The 20,156-nt window shown below is 45.8% G+C and overlaps 1 protein-coding gene across 6 annotated transcripts in view; it reads left to right on the top strand.

The window, feature by feature from the left end:
• The window catches only part of gtf2ird1 (GTF2I repeat domain containing 1), a 249,451-nt gene that overhangs the window by 106,946 nt on the left and 122,349 nt on the right, over positions 1–20,156 (top strand). For all 6 annotated transcript variants that reach the window (XR_015073206.1, XM_085964304.1, XM_085964306.1 and 3 more), the window contains 4 exons: positions 1,726–1,909; positions 6,909–6,934; positions 10,783–10,827; positions 10,942–11,050. Coding sequence is in view for 5 of the 6 variants with exons in the window: in XM_085964304.1 (XP_085820430.1) it covers positions 1,726–1,909; positions 6,909–6,934; positions 10,783–10,827; positions 10,942–11,050 (364 nt within the window). In the remaining variant the exon portion in view is untranslated. The remainder of the gene's footprint in view (positions 1–1,725; positions 1,910–6,908; positions 6,935–10,782; positions 10,828–10,941; positions 11,051–20,156) is intronic.

Raw genomic sequence — 20,156 nt, 5'->3', positions numbered from 1 at the left:
TGGAAGATTGTGACTGCATATCCATAGGGCAGAAAGCATGCTGATTGGTTGTTTGATTATTTTGAGACAATCCACCAATACTTACACACACTATTTCTCAAATTCTCATTCACAAAATAAGGAAAAAGTCCAATCCCTGGGGAAAAATTTTAATGAGATGGATTAGAGGTCATCTTAATCCGGTTGTGAGTAGGTGCAAATTTCTATAATTCAACATAAATTTCTAGTTTGAATAATCATGCCTGGAGGGGCTGAAAGGATGGATGATCTTTGGAGGGCTCTTCGTTTGAGGTTTTGGGGCTAAGGTACATTATTGGGGCAGGGTAAAGGGAGCTGTACTCTGCATTAAACTGTGCTGTGCCTAACCTGGGAGCACTTCATCTGGACTCCAACTACAAAAAGTTCCATTTCCCCAGCAGTGATGCCCCTCAATTTCACAAATTCAAATTGAAGAATAGTTAAAAAAAAGTGTGTCTCGTGTGCATCCCTCACGCCAGATGCTACACTTCAAGGTGTCGGCCTCAGTTAGAGTTATAAAGCAATTTTAAAAATGAGTCATTGACCTGGAGCCTGCAATGTTGCAAGCAGTTACAGTTTCCCTCTGATTGACCTCAGCAGTTTATGAGCAGTTTTGAAGAAGGGTTCGACCCGAAACGTCAACTGAAATTTCTCTCCACGGATGTTGCCTGACCTGCTGAGTTTTTCCAGCATTTTCTGTTGTTATTTCGGATTTCCAACATCTGCAGTATTTTGCTATCGAATTACCTGGAGGTGTTCAGTTGGAGCAGTGCCCTGAAAGGGACCAGTCAGATTCACACGCCAAACGTGAGCAATGCCAGGGGAGATCCAACGGCAGCTTAAAAAAAATTCACTTATGCAGAACTTTCATTCTTGTTTAGTTGCAGTTACAATAACCCCCCCTCCATGTTTATAGAGATTAGAACCACTTATTAAACTATACCTTAAACTTTGGGGAGGTGTGGGCAAGTGAAAAATATATTCCAGGCGCCAGAGATACTGTGAGGTACATTTTGCAAAAGGTCAGTAAGTCCATTTGATGATGCTGCAGTGTTTCCTCAGTCAGCAGTGTGATCGAGAACGGACGAAAGTCGCCCACTGCATCAAATGAGGCTGTCACTCAAATCATGCCGTCTAGTCGACCGCCAGGCACCATGCCACACTGTCTGCTTTACCCTTTTTAATTGTGTCTATATACCTTTAGGATTTCTTCAACAAAAAAATGGTTCTTGACCAGAATAAATAGAGGCCTTTAAAATGATGAAAGGTTTTGATAGAGTAGACACAGAGGGAGAATGTTTCCACTTGTGGGGAAGAGCAAAACTAGAGGCCATCAATATAAGATAGTCACCAAGAAATCAAATAGGGAATTCAGCAGAAACATCTTCACTCAGAGAGTGGTGAGAATGTGGAACTCGCTACCACAAGGAGTAGCTGAGGCAAATAGTATAGATGCATATAAGCAGAAGCTAGATAAGCATATGAGGGAGAAGGGAATAGAGGGTTATGTTGATAGAGTTAGATGAGGAAAGACGGGAGGAGGCTCGAGTGGAGCATAAACACCGGCATGGACTGGTTGGGCTGATTGGCCTGTTTCTGTGCAGTACATTCTATGTAATTCTATGTATGTAAGAATGCCCATGCGTTGCTCAGAAAGCTGGGAAATATTAACATATTTTAAACTGGCATCATCTGTGTTTTCTGTAGCTGAGGCCTTAGGCTTGGATCATATGGTTCCTGTTCCATACAGGAAGATTGCCTGCGACCCAGAGGCAGTGGAAATAATAGGGATTCCGGAAGGAATTCCCTTCAAGCGACCTTGCACTTATGGAGTTCCCAAATTGAAACGGATCCTGGAAGCAAGACACAAAGTCCGCTTTGTTATTAAAAGGTAAGCTGGGTCCAGAAGGTGTCGGCCCCAGAGCCTCTCTGGGATTTGTACTGCGGGGGATTCCACCAGTGGTTGACCGATCTTCACAATCCTAATCCTAAGACTTTCAAAATTCTTCCTCTAAAGCTCTGGGCCTAGAAATTCAGTTGCTTGCGCCAGCCGGTAGCGCCTTAGGAGGAGGAGATGTTGGGCGCTAGGCGGCTAGCGGCCGGGCGCAGCGCGATCTGCGCCTCTCCCCAACTTCACTCAAGATTTAGCGGCGGTGCAAAGTCTTTGCGCGCGCTCAGCTGCGCGCGCAGATCCTGACGTCATTTCATCGTGCAACGCCCTTTGTGCGCCCCAAACCGGAACTTCAGTGGCGCCGCCCTTCTTTGCGCCTGGCGCCCCCAGCGACTGGTAGAGGGGAACAGTTCCCAGTTGCTGCGGAGTGCGGGGGGCGCTATTTAAAGGGGACTCCTCCTGCATTATAAGTGACAGCCATTTTGTGCCAATCCTTCTGTGTGAGAGACAAAGGCAGAGAGCTTTCTGCTTTGACTCAGCGCTCGCACAGGTACTTCTGGATTCAGGCCAGAGCTTTGCACTTGGATTTCACTTTCAGTGCCATAGCCTTGAGTCGCCACATATACTGTAATGGGGGCTACAATGGGTGGAAACGTTGGCTTTCTGCATTGCATTCAAAGGGATCAGAGACGCCGTGAGAGAGTGCCAATCATGGCCAGACGGAGAAGGGCCAACAGGTGTCGGCACAGGAGGCCTTACCCACCCAGGGTATACCGCCAGCAGTTCTCATATCTGAACATGTCTGAGGAGCAGTGTGTTCGGAGGCTGCGATTCAGAAGGGAGGTGGTCACTGAGATCTGCCACCTGCTTCGCAGAGATCTGCTGCCACAGCTGAGGAGCAGGACGTCTCTGTCGGTGGCAGTGAAGGTGACGGTGGCTCTCAACTTCTATGCCACCGGCTCCTTCCAATCCGCTACTGGGGACATTGCCAACATCTCCCAGTTCGCGGTACATTGCTGCATCCGACAGGTGAACAATGCCCTTTTCAGAAGGAGACGTCAGTACATCTCCTTCCCCATGACCCTGGACAAGCAGCAAGAGCGTACAATGGGATTTGGAAGAATAGCGGGCTTCACCATGGTCCAGGGCGTAGAACTGATGAACCAGCATTGGCCAGGCCTTGCTTCAGGGCTGCAGTGCGCAGGGCATGGCAGCCAGACAAGTCCACCCTCCCCCTTTAAGAGCTGACCGGCGCCAGAGTGTCTGCCGTCAATCAGCAACTCGCCGCACCTGCGCTGCGCCCGCCCTCGGGGGTATCGCCCCGGACCGCCGGCTTAGCGCCTAATGATAGTCGTGCATCGCCTGTTTTAGTGCAGCAGCAACCTCTTGGGGCGATGTGACTGAATATCGGCGAAGGTGGCGCGAACTTGCGCCGGGCGCAAACTTTAGCGGCCGCCCGACTTTAGTGCCCCGAACGTGGCTATACTGAATTTCTAGGCCCTGGTCTTTAAAAAAAAATTTGAATTGGAATTTTGTTTTTTTAAAACTCGTGAAGATAGATTTTTTTTTTTTGCTTTGATACCGATCCATTGGTGCCAGCAGCCTGGTGGCACTTTGTTTAATGGCCATCCTTCATAGAATCACAGAATCATACAGCACAGAAGGAGGCCATTCAGCCCATCGTGCCTGTGTCAGCCCTTTGGTAGAGCTACCCAATTATTCCCACTCCCCTGCTCTTTCCCCATAGCCCTGTGAATTTTTTCCCTTCAAATACTGCAACAAATTGCAAGAAGACATTAATAAACTTGCAGAATGGGCGTATCATTGGCAAATGAATTTCAGCGTAAGAACAGTGTGTGAGCCCACACCGTGATTGTCATCAGGCAGCCCAACTGCAGGTGGCACCATAGCCAAGTCTAATCCAGCGTTCACGTGTCGTTCTCCAGCAGGTGCCACTGGATAGCGATCAGGAGCTGGAATCCTGGCTGATTCTGCCCTTCTGAGGGGCGCTGGTGCCAATTGTAATGCCCAGCAGATATCCCATGCTGAGAGAAACTCATTCAGCAGAGGCTGTGGGGTTCATTTTAACCTGACCTGTTGGGCGGGAAGCCCACGGGACCGGGTGGACCGTTGGTTTTACACCCCGCCCAATATTGCTCTCTGTGGGCTTCAGTGTAAAACCAGCGCTGCACCCGATCTGGCCAATTTCCCAATGGGCATGGTGGCTAAAAATTGGCCTCTGGGATTTAAACCTGGGAGCTTCTGGCTTTTATGACTCAGTTCGACACCGGTTGGCTCCTTTACTTATGAGGCCACCAGGAGAGTTGGTAATAATTGTGGATTTAGATCATGTTTCCGATTCGGCTTCACTTGCTTCTTTCGATGATTATCCTAAAATGTTGTGTAGACTCAATGACGTATTCCATTTTGTACAGATCACAATAGCGGCTGATGGAATTGTGGCCTTTTCAAACTGTAGTCTGCACTCCCTACCAATCGTGGGTCGCTGCTTCCAGCCCACTACCAATTCTGCTCTGTATGCGGCCACAAGGAGGCGCTCGAGAGCACCTAAGGTGACTCACCGCCCAAACTTCCCATCCACCCTGTGGGGAAGCAGCTAGCCTCTGCTCGTTGCTCTCTCACTAAGGTGCGACTAAACGTTGGGAATTCACACACGTACGGAATTCCAGGCACCTACTTTTATCCTGCTGGTTTGTGTTGGGGTGCGGAATGGTCTGAGCTGAAAGGACTGCCTTTCAATGTGCCGACTTAGTTTCATGGTTGCTGTTAATAGAGGGAGTTGCGCGTGTGACAGATATGGAGTATTTTTGCCAGTCTGGCTTGGGTTTGGTGGCTGCCCCTTTAAATCCTGTCACAGCTGTTTAATAACCAACCACAGTTCAAATTCATGTACCAAATTTAACAATACAATGTTAGAAGATTCATTGGTTGCAGGCATTAGAGAAATAATCCAAACTGAAAGAGTGTATTGAGCTAATCTTGGTACAAGAACTTGAACTGCAGTTGGTTTATTAAACTGCTTATGTGGTGGCTGGATTTAAAGGTACAAAACGAAAACTAGACAGACACAAATACTACACTTTTGTCACAGGGCACCAGCTGTACCCCCTCTCAGTGTACATTTGTCCAGAGATGCTGCTGCTCTCCTTGATGTTGAGGGCAGGGAGCTCTTGGAATATTCAAGCACGATTTACAAAATGTAGATATCAGGATGGGATGGGGTAACACTGTGCAGTACACAGCTGACTTGGAGGGTGGCTGGCTAAATGCTACTTGGGTCTGGACTGTGTTGCATTCGCTCAGTAATTTGATTTAGATCTTATTAAAGGAATGGTACACCTTGGTTGCGGATGATGCCATCAATCTGCCCATTTAAAAACATAACCTTCCTAAAAGTAAGTCATTCACCTCCAGCTGATTTGCGCTCCCCCACCCAAGTGAATGGGGACTGCAGAAGCCAGGCACACCCTCTAGGGCAACTAGCCCTACCTGTCCCCCACATCCCAGACAGCGGGCGTGACAGAGATGATGTGATGGGCTGCATATTGTATCTGTCATTTCAGCTGATGTGGCAGGACAGAAGACCATCTGGTCTTACTATGGGTAGAAGGAGAGGGTGTTTATTTTTTAGTTATGTGAATAATGAAGCACCCCCACCTCTGGAGGGGTGAGGAGTAAGAGTTCTGACTGACTGACTCCCAAGCCCAGGGGCACTGTAACTAGCTTTAGTGCTCCTGCCACCACCTTGCTGAGATCAGTTAACGGCACAGATTGGGGGTCAGACCTGGAGCTTTCCTGGTCTGTATGACTCACTTCCACGCTGCCAAATACACCATTGGGAGGAGCTCAACTCCCTGCTGTAGTATTTCAGAAGGGTGACTGGTTTTCTGATTTCAGTACAGTACAGTAGCATAGTGGTTATGTTACTGGACTAGTAATCCAGAGGCCTGGACTAATGATCCGGAGGACAAAAGTTCAAATCTCACCACAGCAGGTTAATTAAATAAATCTGGAATAAAAAGCTAGTATCAGCAATGGTGACCATGAAACTACCGGATTGTCATAAAAACCCATCTAGTTCACTAATGTCCTTTAGAGAAGGAAATCTGCCATTCTTACCCGGTCTGGCCTATATGTGACTCCAGACCCACAGCAATGTGGTTGACTCTCAGTTGTATAAGGCGGCTCACCACCTCCTTCTCAAGGGGCAATTAGGGATGGGCAATAAATGCTGGCCTTGCCAGCGACGCCCACATCCCGTGAATGAATTTAAAAAAAAATCAATCTCCAGCAGTGTCAACACTCTAGAGCAGCATTCAGTGCTGGTTAATAATATTATATAAATTATTTTAAAATGAATTTGATCCTCCCCATCCCCAGCCATTGTTTCTCTTCTGCTGCTCTCTCATCCCTCATTCTCTCATCAGCTTTAGAACTTGGATGCATAAGTCGGAGATTTCTTTGGACATATCCAGTTTTATTTAAATAACCCTTGACTGATTTATAATATCACACCTATGTATAGTGAACAATTACTTAGCCACGTGAAGAGTAAAGTGGTGTTCATGCAGAGGGTCTGAATCACCAATCAATTGACCAAGTGTTACAGTGGTGGCGAGGGGAGAGTGGCGGGGGAAACTCATGAGAGGAGTGGCATTGAAGAAAATGAAAGCCAGAAGTTTTGCATTTCCACTTCTTGCTGGGTTTCATGTGCTGGGGTGAGCAGGTGTTATAATGTGGTCTCTTGTGTGACCGGCTCACATCTGACACCGTTGTGGATGATAAGATCAGGTGTGTTGGCCGCATTCTCACACGCCCTCTGCTCTTTGCTCTATGTTGTGCAGCCGGTTGGCTGGCCGCTGATCTTAGTAACAGTTTTAGTCACTCAAGCTGAAGGTTTGTGCTGGTTTGAAATGCTTGTGTCTTTTATAAAAGCCAAATTTACCTTTTTTTCCAATTTTTTTTCCATTTCCTGCAGGATGTTTGATGAACGAGTTCTGACAGGTAAGCTGGAGGTGAATAGTGGACCACACTCACCTGGTAAAGCCAGGTAGGGCTTGGTGGGCGTTCTATTTCCTGCTAAGATCCTGAGCTGTGCTGTTGAGATGTACATCATCAATGCTGTCATCTCAACCTTCTTTCAGCGGTCACTTTTGATGGATGGATTTGATGGGACTTCCATGTTAGTGTTAAAGTTACCAGTTAGCTCCTGTTGAATTAATTACAGGTGGCCGTGCGTGTCGTTCTTGGACACCCTCCTTCAGTCAAGCAGTAGGGTGGCCTAGACGGTTCCCTCTGTCGGTGGATGATTGGCCAAATGGCAGCAAAGCTTGCTTTCTTGAAGCTCGGACTTCTATGTGGCCGAGACACATTTTTGCCCCAGTGGCCTACCTCAGAACTGCCCAAGCTATTCACGCTGCAAGGTTGGAGTGTCAAGCCACTTGGACACTTGAATCGGTGACCTCCAGATTGTGAGGCCAGCATCTCGCCACTGTACTGCTCCTCTTTGCAATGCATTAGGCTCCCAAAAAAGATCATCTCTCTGGCTTCAAACAGTTCTCACAGAACTCACAGAAACCCCACAGTGCAGATAGAGGCCATTTCGGCCCATCGAGCCTGCACCGACACATATCCCACCCGATCCCCATAACCCCTACACCAACACATATCCCACCCTATCCCCGTAACCCCACGTATTTAATCCCCCTAACACTAAGGGTCAATTTATCATAGTCAATCAACCTAACCCGCACATCTTTGGACTGTTGTGTAGCATTAGTCTATAAAGGGAGCACCTCGCCGCGAATCTATCCAGAAAATGAATGACTAGTCAGCTATGAAGCAAAGAAAGACCCCCACTGCTGAGCTGGCCTATTTATTCCAGGAGAATGAATACACTCAGCACAGTGTTTATATTCACTCCACAAGCCTGCAGCTACCCACAGAAAGACAGGTGCTCTTATTGTTCCATCTGTGTCAGTTATTATCCCTCGGGGGTGGGGCTGGCCGGAGGGGAACGGCAAAAAGCCCCGTGACTTGCAATGAATAAACAGCACAGTCTGACTCTTTGTACGGTTTATAAAACTCTTTAGTCTTGTTAAATCTACCACGTCGCTGCTTTCATGTTCTGTAATTTGATCGTTCATTGCGCAAGAGGTTTTCAAATATAACATTTGCTTACCTCAAAATATAGTCAGACCAGGGGCATTTTATGCCATGGTTAATGGTTTCGAGAGCCAGGATTAGCTGGGCTTCCCATTTTTGCCAACAGCACAACTTTCCAAATGGGCACGAGACCATGACACAAATTTAATTTTGCTGCCAGATTGATAAACTAGTTTAAGTTAGGGAAGATAAACCCACGGATTACATCCATGCATACTAAAATAAGTTAGGGAAGAAATAGCAGAGACACTATTAAATATTTATAAAAATTCATTACAAAGGGGAATAGTGCTAGAGGACTGGTGGACAGCTAATGTTATTCCAATATTTTAAAAGGCAGATAAAATAAGTCCAGGGAACTATAGACCAGTTAGCTTAATGCCGGTGATAAGAAAGATAATGGAATCTTTACTCAAAGATGTAATCGAAAAACATCTAGAAACCGAAAATATAATAAAGAATAGCCAACACGGATTTCAAAAGGGAAGGCCATGCTTGACCGACCTTATTAAATTCTTTTAAGAAGTAACACAGAGTAGATATAGGTAATGTAGTAGATGTAATATACTTGGATTTTCAAAAGGTACCACATAGTAGACTCATGACTAAGGTCAGAGCATGTGGAGTCAGGGGACAAGCAGCAGAATGGATAACTAGCTGGCTACAGAACAGAAAACAGAGAGTAGAGGTTAAAGGTAATTACTCTAATTTGCAAATGGTGGGAAGTGATGTTCCACAAGGATCGGTGCGGGGACCACTGTTGTTCATTATTTCCATAAACTATTGTGGGGGCTCGGGAATTGGAAGTACAATTTCAAAATTTGCATGTGATACCAAATTGGGGGGTGTAGGGGAAGACACAACAAAATACAAGAAGATGTGAATAAACTTGCAGAATGGGTGTGTAAATGGCAAATGAATTTCAATATAGCTAAGTGTGAGATGTATTTTGGTAGGAGGAATAAGGAGGCCACATACTCCTTGGAAAATAAGAGTCTAAATGGGCTAGAAGAGCAAAGGGATCTAGGGGTACAGATTCACAAATCATTAAAAATAGCAACACAGGTTAATAAGGCCATAAAAATGCAAACAAAGCATTGGGGTTCATTTCTAGAGGAATAAAATTGAAAATCAGGGAAGTTATGTTAAACTTGTATAGAACCTTGGTTAGACCGCACATGGAGTACTGTGAACAGTTCTGGTCTCCATATTATGAACAGGACATAGAGGCACTGGAGAAGGTGTAAAAAAGATTTACTAGAATGATACCAGAACTGAGAGGTTACCAGGGAAGACTGAACAGGCTGGGGCTCTTTTCTCCAGAAAAGGTAAGGCTGAGAGGTGACCTGATCGATGTCTTTAAAATTATGAAGGAATTCGATAAGGTAGATGTAGAGAAGATGCTTCCACTTCTCGGAGAGACCAAAACTAGAGGCCATAAATATAAGATAGTCACTAAGGAATTCGGGAGAAACATCTTTACTCAGCAAGTGGTTAGAATGTGGAACTCGCTATCACATGGAGTAGTCGAGGCGAACAGCATAGATGCATTTAAGGGGAAGCTAAATAAGTACATAAGGCAGAAAGGAATAGAAGAATATGCTGATAGGATGAGATGAAGTAGGGTGGGAGGAGGCTCGTGTGGAGCATAAACACCAGCACAGACCAGTTGGGCCGAATGGCTGTTTCTGTGCGGTAAATTCAGTGTAATTATGGGAGCTACACAAGTCCTCTGTATGTTTCTCATCATTTTAGAAAGGATTCTAGCAGGCAGATAGAAATGCCCCTGCTACATGTAATAGTCTATTGTTTAGATGCAGAAGTGTGCAAAGGCAGTAACTCTTTTGCAAACCTGAGCGGGTTTGTGCATTATCCTTCTGAGCGGCCGCTATGTGCAGATGTCACGGACCAACATTAAGGAACATTAAGAAAGCCAAAGAACCACATCCCACCAGTGTTAAAGTCCCATCCCAGCAAATCGGGGAAATAACAGGAGTAACTCCACAATCCTGCACTGCTAGTGGGGAACCGCTCTTGCCGGGTGCAGGGCTAGGAGTTACAACTCTTCAAACGCACTCAGGATGAGCTTGGTCCTTCCCTGGCTGTACAGGATAGTGGGATGACCTCAACTATGTATATTAAATATGGAGATTAAATGTCTTGTTTGGGGTTTATTTTTCTGTTCCCAGTTTCCCTCCCCCTAAAGTGCTGATTCTTGGGTGGTGACCCAGTAAGTACTGTGAGCAGGAAGGTCACTCTAACTGTGGATGGCATCACAGCTAGGCCGAATCCCGTCCTTGCCCGCTGTTCACACATACACGTTTTCCCGCAGGAGTCGCTGGATAACATTCAGGATCGGGAACCCCGGCCTTTTTCCCCCCTGCCAGAACTCTGGGCACCAAGGTCATTACTTTCCCCAGTAGCACCAGCCCAGCTGTAATCAGATCATTCAGGATCGGCAATCAGGATCTCTATTCATTTAATATTACTCCATCGAAAGTACATCATTTTGCATTTTGTTTTAAATTTAAAATATCGAAACTTTTAAATCCCCTTCTCTCCCTCCTGCCCTCCCCCTGCCCAACCACCGCCAATTTTAGTGCTGTGTACATGTGTTGTTGCCTTGTTTAATGACCCAGTTACAATCAATATTTTTTAATTATTTTACTTTTTTGCAATCTCTGCAGAGGGACCTTGTTATGATCGGTCCTTCGAACCACAGCAGGCCATTGGTGAGAAAATACTCTCCTATCACATCACTCAATTCTTTTGTGTAATTGTAAGCCTCAAAATCAAGCGGTTCTTACAAAGGCAGCTTAAGAAAGTGAGCCTTCTGTTTGTTATAGGGACCAAATACATACGCGAAGGTTCCAAGCAAGATGGCCACTCCCCTTTGGATGAAGATCCCCAAAGAACAATGACGCTAGACATGACCCCCAACAACCACATCTGCCGGTAGGAAATGGATAACTTTATCAGCCTTTAATCTGAGCAGTAATTAAAAAGAAAGAACTTGCATTTCTATAGCTCCTTTCACAAACTCAGGACGTCCCAAAGCGCCTCATAGCCAATGAGGTACTTTTTGAAGTGTAGTCACTGTTATAATGTAGGAAACGCGGCAGCCAATTTGTATACATCAAGGTCCCACAAACAATAATGAGGTAATGTGTTTTTAGTGATGTTGGTTGAGGGATAAATACTGGCCAGGATGGTATTCCCAGAACTTAGCTGCTTGTTTTCGAATATTGCTGTGGGAAATTTTACGATCACCTGAGAGGGCAGATGGGGCCTCGGTTTAACGCCTCATCCAAAGATACCTCCGACAGTGCAGCACTCCCTCAGTACTGCACCGGAGTGTCAGCCCAGATTATGTGCTCAAGTCTCTGGAATGGGGCTTGAATCCACAACCTTCTGACTGAGAGGTGAGTGTTACATCCGTGAATAATTGAGACACGGACAGCAGGAGTGGACAAAGTAAGTCTTTACTGGTGGAAGTCAATAGTGAAACTAAAAACACAGAGGCTCAATAGCGCCTTTTATACAGGGGTGGTCACTGCCAGTACTGCAGTCTGAGACCAGTTATTCTCTTAAAGGTACATACACAACAATTCCTCCCCTTTTAGATAAACAGTACATAACATTCATTTAACAACTAAATGATAACTAGTTACAATCACAATTACTGTTGCTAGATACATTGGTTAAGTTTAAGCAATTATAAGTTCAGTCTTTGAGGAGGCTTCCTGATTCTGTCTGGATAACGCCTCTTTGGGGTATCAGGTTCTTCTAGCAATGTTGAGTCGGGATCAATGTCGTTGTGTGGTTCATCTGCTTCCAATATTACCGGTTCTGCGGTAGCTGCAATTGGAACGTCGATTTCATTACCAGGTGTATCAGATCGTGGTGTGGAGTTGACGTTTTCCCGTGACTCTAGAATCTGGTCAACATGGCGTCTTACAATGCTCTCCCCAACGTCCACGGTATACATGAGAGGTCCTTGTCGTGTACAAATCGTTCCTGGCTGCCATTTCTCAGTGCGGTAGTCCCGGGCCAAAACTGGTTGACCTATCTTAAAACTCCTGGTCAGCCTTTCATTCATATTCTGAAACTGCCTGTTCTCCACATCTCTTCGGACGTTTGGCTTAACCAAATCCAAGCGGCATCGTAGTCTTCGATTGAAGAACATCATGGCTGGAGTTTGGTTGGTAACCGCATGTGTCGCATTCCGGTAGGCAAACAAGAAGTTGTCCACCTTGTGTTGTAGGGGTATATCTTCATTACACATTGCCTTGATAGCCTTCTTGAATGTTTGGACAAACCTCTCGGCCAATCCATTAGTGGCTGGATGATATGGGGCAGATGTGTAATGCTTAACACCATTGTTCTTTAAGAACCTCCGGAACTCTTCAGACACAAACTGTGGTCCATTGTCAGAGCAAATCTGTTCAGGCAGCCCATTCCTGGCGAATATGGTTCGTAAAACTGTGATAGTTTTTTCCGTGGTGGTTGAGGACATTTTTATTACCTCTGGCCACTTTGAATGTGCATCCACTGCAATTAAAAACATCGAGTCCATGAAGGGACCAGCAAAATCAATGTGCACCCTTTGCCATGGAGATGAGGGCCACTCCCATGGATGCAGAGGAGCTTGTGGTGGGGCGTTTTGGACCTTCTGGCATCCTGCACAGCTCTTGGTCATCTCTTCGATTTCTCTATCGATTCCCGGCCACCACACAAACGCTCTGGCTAAGCTCTTCATTTTTACCCCACCCAGATGACCCTCATGAAGCTCATTGAGCACTCTATCCGTCAACTTAGGTGGAATTACTACTCTGGATCCACACATCAAGGTTCCTCTGCACACTGACAGCTGTTCTCTTCTCGGCGAGAATGCTGGCAGCAGTGGTTCGCCATGTGCTGGCCATCCCTTCACCGTTAAATCATAGACCCGTGATAGTGTCGGGTCATTCCGTGTTTCCTTTTCTATGTTTGCATTCCTCACAGGGAGACATTCGACTATGGTCGAGTGGAATAACTCCATTGGATCCACTGCAAGGTCGTCTCCTTCCACCGTCGGCAATGGTAGATGTGACAATCCATCAGCATTTCCATGCTGTTTAGTTCCTTTGTACTCGATGTCATATTGGTGTGCCCCTAGGAAAAGGGACCATCTCTGCAGCCGTTGTGCTGTCATTATCGGTACGCCCTTCTGAGGGTTGAAAATGGAGACAAGAGGTTGATGATCGGTTAGTAGAGTAAATTTTTGACTGTGCAGGTAGTGATTGAACTTCTTCACCCCCCCCACACTAGGCTGAGGGCCTCTCTGTCAATCTGGGTGTAGTTACGCTCGGCAGAAGTTAACGAGCGTGACGCAAAAGCTATCAGCCTCTCTAAACCATCAAGGAATTTACGTGACAGTACCGCCCCAATGCCGTAGGGAGACGCATCACACGCCAGCCTGATTGGCAGTGCTGGGTTGTAGTGAGCCAATACTTCCCTTGAAGTGATTAAGTCCTTACTCTTCTGAAAAGCACGCTTACAATCATCGCTCCATTTCCATGCTACCCCCGTTCGTAGCAGGGCGTTCAGTGGGTGCAGAATTGTCGACAAATTCGGCAAAAACTTATGATAGTAATTCACCAATCCGAGGAATGACCTCAGTTGCGACACATTTTCAGGCGCTGGGGCCTTAACAACCGCTTCAATTTTGTCAGGGGACTTATGTAACCCCTCTTCATCAATCATGTGGCCACAATACGATATCTGTTTCTTAAAAAATTCGCACTTGGGGCGGTTGGCTCGCAGCCCATGTTCCCGTAGTCTAGTGAGCACCTGTTCTAGGTTGTTAAGGTGTTCACTGTCATCTTCACCTGTTACAAGGATGTCGTCCAAGTAACACTGAGTCCCCGGAATCCCTTGCAGGACTTGTTCCATCGCTCTTTGCCATATCGCCGGAGCCGATGCTACTCCGAATACCAATCGATGATACTGGTAAAGACCTTTGTGAGTGTTTATCGTGAGATACTTCCTAGAGGACTCCTCAACCTCCATCTGCAAATATGCTTGTGCTAGGTCAATTTTTGTAAAACGCTTCCCTCCAGACAGTGAGGCGAATATATCTTCTATCCTTGGAAGAGGATATTGTACTGTGTGAAGGACCGGGTTCACCATCACCTTGAAATCCCCACAGATGCGAATCTTCCTTGGCTCCCCGGACTTATTGCTTAACGTTTTCTTCATGACAGGAACGATGGGTGTCGCCCACTCGCTCCAGTCGACCTTAGACAACACGCCCGCCTTCTCCAGATTCTCCAGCTCTGCCTCGACGGCTGGGCGAATTGCATATGGTACCGGTCTTGCTTTGAAAAACTTGGGAACTGCATTCTCTTCTATTTTTATCGAGGCGGTTACGCCTTTAAGCGTGCCAAGTTCTTGTTGAAATACCTCTTTGGCGTTAGCTAAGATTGTTGACAATCGTCCAGGAGTGACGTCTTCATCTTTTTTACCGTCCACCGTCATTGCATGAATGGAGTGCCAATCTAAGTTTATCTTCCTGGTCCATTCCCGTCCCAATAACGGTGGTCCACCATTTGGCAGTATGTAGAGATACAATTTCTGTATTTTCTTGCCGTTGTATTCGACAGGCACCCTTATTTTTCCTCTGGGGTATACTTTTTGCCCCGTATACGTCGTCAAGACGATGGATGTCTCTCTCAAGGGTATGTGTGAAAATAGCCGCTCGTAGTCTCGTCGATTCATGACGGTTAGCGCTGATCCTGTATCCAATTCCATTTTAACTTGGGACCCTGCTATCGTGAGGGTGACCCAAATGGTTCGGTGATCCTCTTTTGCGATTACATTGTGAAGTTTGAGACAGCTTAGTCTCCTGTTCCCGGATTCACTATCGCTCATCTGGTCTTCGGAACTACTGTCCGTCATCTTTTGTACTTTCTTGTACGGTTCCTTAGTAGCCTTTTTGTTGTCGCTGGTCTTCTTCCCAGACCTGCAAACTCGTGCAATGAGTCCCATCTTCCCGCATTGCCTGCATATTTTGTCTTTGGACCAGCAGTCCTTCTGGTCATGGTTAGTTCTGCCGCAGCGATAACATTTTGCAAATCCCCGTGTCATTTCGTGGGTGCCGTATTCCTGTGGTTTTTGTTGAATTTCTGCAGCTCCCCTGGCTGCTGCTTCATACGATACTGCCACGCTGAAAGCCTTATCTAGCGTCAGCTCTTTCTCTGAGAGTAACTTCTTCTGTGTTCCTTCACTCAGGAGTCCACAGACAAATTTGTCCCGTAGGGTATCTGCCAGTCCTGCTCCGAACTGGCAGTGCTTTGATAGCTTGCGTAGTTCCGTAAGATACTCAGCATTGCTCTCATCTTTGTGCTGAGTTCTCCTGTGGAATTTAAATCTTTCTGCTATCAACAGCGGTGCAGGGTTTAAGTGTTCCTGTAGGACAGCAACTATTTCGTTAAAACTCTTCGCCTTCGGTTTGGCTGGAGTAATCAGGTCCCGCAATAGGCCGTACGTTCTAGGGCTCATTAAGTTTAGCAATATCGATGCCTTTTTTCCCTCCGCTATTTTGTTTGCCTCGAAATATACCTCGACTCTTTCCACATACGTGGTCCAGTCCTCTATTGTATTATCAAAAGCAGTGATACAGCCAGTCTTTGGCATCTTGCAAATCTAAAATGGCGCCTCCCGCGCTTTGCCTTCTTCCCCGATTTAACAAAATGGCGCCTCCCGCGCTTTGCCTTCTTCCCTGCTGTTGTTAGCGCTGCTTTCCACGGTTTCTTGCGCGTTTAATATTGATTTTTTTTTCTTTTATTATTTTCCCGTCGTTGAGCGGACCCTCTGGGACACTTCCCTCCCTCTTCTTAGGTCCGAACGCTGCCCGGCTCCGAAGCACCGGCCGCGCCCTGTGTGCTCCACCCTCTCTCTCTCTCTTTGCTTCCTGACTCGCTGCCCGGCCCTGTTGAAAAGCCACCCGATCGAGCTTCAGCCCGCCACAGCCCAGGAAGGATCAGTGCACTACCTGCCACCAGCCCGATTAGCTGGGAAACCACAGACCGAGGAACCAAGCCTGGCTCTGGACAGTCTCTCCTGCAAGTTTCCAATCCGACGATTTGGAGGGCGGTTGCCCACGGTCGACGCCCGTTTCTCGAGTTTCTTTGGATTTTATTAATTTTTTTCTTCTGGCTTCGACCTTCAATAACGTCGTCTGAGGTGCTGCCGAGTTGCAGGTAAGTTCGTTTCTTACTCGTCGCCAGTGTTACGTCCGTGAATAATTGAGACACGGACAGCAGGAGTGAACAAAGTAAGTCTTTACTGGTGGAAGTCAATAGTGAAACTAAAAACACAGAGGCTCAATAGCGCCTTTTATACAGGGGTGGTCACTGCCGGTACTGCAGTCTGAGACCAGTTATTCTCTTAAAGGTACATACACAACAGTGAGAGTGCTACCCACTGAGCCACAGCTGACACCTAATTAATCATCTCATTATGTAATTGAAGAAAATAAATCCTATCACAGGTAACCCTTTCCTCCCAACATTAATCAATGCTAGACTGATCACCAATATAATCCCTCCATTAGTTATAGGAGCACCTTCATATTTTAATGTCTCTTCACACTGTCTACATTATATCCATCACTGACTCACTTACACATACACATAGATTTGCTTCACACACAGGCTACCCACACAATCACCTATTTGCAGATATAGGAACCACCTCCAGTCTCTCACTCACTCTCCATGACAACTGAACTGGTTCAGAGTGCACTTTTCAAACAAAAATAAATTACTTTTATAGGCTATTGTGGAACTTGTTACACACTTGATGGATGGATTTTAAATTGGTACAGAAATATTAAGAATTACATAAATAATTTTCTACAAATATGTGGATTAAATCAGATAGATGAATGCTAACATCAGAACAATATACAAGAAATATTTTATCTAAAATGTCAATATCTAATCTATATTAGTTAACAGTATTGGACAGATCTTTCTTCCTTCCATAGCATGTACATATCAGAAGATTGGATCTGCCATTCATGTTTAAGAGTTTATAAAATGCCTGAATTAGTTCACCTTTGGACTATCTCATGTAACTTAATCCAAATTACATGATGCTTACCCAAGCCAAACCAATTACAACAGGGCCACAATGTAACACTGACTGATGTGTGATTAACTCCAGTCATTAAAGATGAAGTCAGACACAAAGTTGCATTAAACTAACACTACTTTATTTAACAACATCTGTAACCCCATTAATACTACCGTGCACTGAAGTAACTGGATGTTCACTATTAATCAAGATCACATCATCATAGCCACATGAGTCTAGGTTCGGATCGGTCATGGCCCTGTGGGTAGCGGAGCGGGCCCAGGGGCCGTGTAGCCTGATCCTGCTGCTATTTCGTGTGTCTAATTCTGTTAGATTCAGGAGATGGTTCTGTGATAGTAGATTGGCAGTTAGGATCAGATCAGCCATGATCTTATTGAATGGCGGAGCAGGCTCGAGGGGCCGATTGGCCTGCTTCTGCCCCTATTTCTTATGTTCTTATGTTCTTATGTAATAGTTTAAGTGTAGCACAGTGTCTCAGCAATAGCTGGTTCAGTTAAGTAACAGTGTAACAAATTTATCTCAAGGTCCAATATTACAGCACAGTTTCTCAAGCTCCAAGATTAGAGCACAGTTTAGCAAGGTCCAAGATTGCAGTGCAGTTTCTCAAGCTCCAAGATTGCAGTACAGTTTAGCAAGGTCCAAGATTGCAGTACAGTTTAGCAAGGTCCAAGATTGCAGTACAGTTAAGCAAGGTCATAGAGTCATAGAGTAATACAGCACAGAAAGAGGCCCTTTGGCCCATCGCGTCTGCTCCGGCCAGCAAGCCCTGTCTAATCTAATCCCATTTTCCAGCATTTGGTCCGTAGCCTTGTATGCTATGGCATTTCATGGGATTAATTAAGAAGGGGAAAATAGAATACGAAAGTAAGCTTGCGGGGAACATAAAAACTGACTAAGAGCTTTTATAGATATGTGAAGAGAAAAAGATTAGTGAAATCAAGTGTAGGTCCCTTGCAGTCAGAAGCAGGGGAAATTATAATGGGGAACAAAGAAATGGCAGACCAATTAAATGCATATTTTGGTTCTGTCTTCACAAAGGAGGACACAAATAACCTCCCAGAGATGTTGGAGAACATAGGGTCTGATGAGAGGGAGGAACTGAAAGAAATCAGTATTTGTAGGGAAATGGTGTTAGGGAAATTGACGGAATTGAAGGCCGATAAATCCCCAGGGCCTGATAATCTACATCCTAGGGTACTTAAGGAGGTGGCCCTAGAAATAGTAGATGCATTGCTGATCCTCTTCCAAAATTTGCTGGAATCTGGAACTGTACCCATGGATTGGAGGGTAGCTAATGTTACCCCACTATTCAAAAAGGGTGGTAGAGAGAAAGCGGGAAATTACAGACCGGTAAGCCTGACATCGGTAGTGGGAAAAATGCTAGAGTCCATTATAAAGGATGTAATAGCTGAGCACTTGGAAAACAGTGACAGGATCGGACAAAGTCAACATGGATTTACTAAAGGTAAATCGTGCTTGACTAATCTACTGGAATTTTTTGAGGATGTAACTGGGAAAATAGATAAGGGAGAACCAGTAGATGTGGTGTATTTGGACTTTGAAAAGGCTTTCGATAAGGTCCCGCATAAGAGATTAGCGTGTAAAGTTAAGGCACATGGGATTGGGGGCAAGGTATTGACTTGGATAGAGAACTGGTTGGCGGACAGAAAGCAGAGAGTAAGAATTAACGGGTCTTTTTCCGAGTGGCAGGCAGTGACTAATGGGTACCACAGGGATCGGTCCTTGGACCCCAGCTATTCACAATATACATTAATGATCTAGATAAGGGAACTAGATGTAATATCCCCAAGTTTGCAGACGACACAAAGCTGGGTGGGCATGTGTGCTGCGAGGAGGATACCGAGAAACTCCAGGATGATTTGGACAGGTTGGGTGATTGGGCAGAAGCGTGGCAGATGCAATATAACGTGGATAAATGCGAGGTTATCCACTTTGGTGTCAAAAACAGAAAGGCAGACTATTATCTGAATGGCAATAGATTGGGAGAAGGGGAAGTGCAACGAGACCTGGGTGTCCTTGTGCACCAGTCGCTGAAGGTAAGCATGCAGGTGCAGCAGACGGTGAAGAAGGCAAATGGTATGTTGGCCTTCATAGCGAAAGGGTTTGAGTACAGGAGCAAGGATGTCCTGCTGCAGTTGTACAGGGCCTTGGTGAGACCACACCTTGAGTACTGTGTGCAGTTTTGGTCACCTTATCTGAGGAAGGATGTTCTTGCCATGGAAGGAGTTCAGCGAAGATTCACAAGGCTGATCCCTGGGATGGCAGGAATGACGTATGAGGAGAGATTGGGTCGATTGGGCTTATACTCGCTGGAGTTTAGAAGAATGAGAGGGGATCTCATCGAAACTTATAAAATTCTGACAGGTCTGGACAAACTAGATGCAGGTAGAATGTTCCCGATGGTTGGAGAGTCCAGAACTAGGGGTCATAGTCTAAGGATAAGGGGTAAGCCATTTAGGACAGAGATGAGGAAGAATTTCTTCACCCAGAGAGTGGTGAACCTGTGGAATTCTCTACCACAGAAGGCGGTTGAGGCCAAGTCTTTAAATATATTCAAGAAGGAGTTAGATATATTTCTTAGGTATCAAGGGATATGGGGAGAAGGCAGGTACGGGGTACTGAGTTTGGATGATCAGCCATGATCTCATCGAATGGCGGAGCAGGCTCGAGGGGCCGAATGGCCTACTCCTGCTCCTATCTTCTATGTTTCTATGTTTCAAGTGCTCATCCAAATGCTTCTTGAATGTTGTGAGGGTTCCTGCCTCTACCACCCTTTCAGGCAGTGAGTTCCAGATTCCAACCACCCTCTGGGTGAAAAAGTTCTTCCTCAAATCCCCCCTAAACCTCCTGCCCCTTACCTTGAATCTATGCCCCCTTGTTATTGACCCCTCTACTAAGG

Source organism: Somniosus microcephalus, chromosome 22 (genome assembly GCF_052327205.1).
Source record: "Somniosus microcephalus isolate GS21.2 chromosome 22, FLI_Smic_1.0, whole genome shotgun sequence".
Classification (NCBI taxonomy): domain Eukaryota; kingdom Metazoa; phylum Chordata; class Chondrichthyes; order Squaliformes; family Somniosidae; genus Somniosus; species Somniosus microcephalus.
Note: the sequence above shows the minus strand (reverse complement) of the source record. Positions and strands in the feature narration are given on the sequence as shown.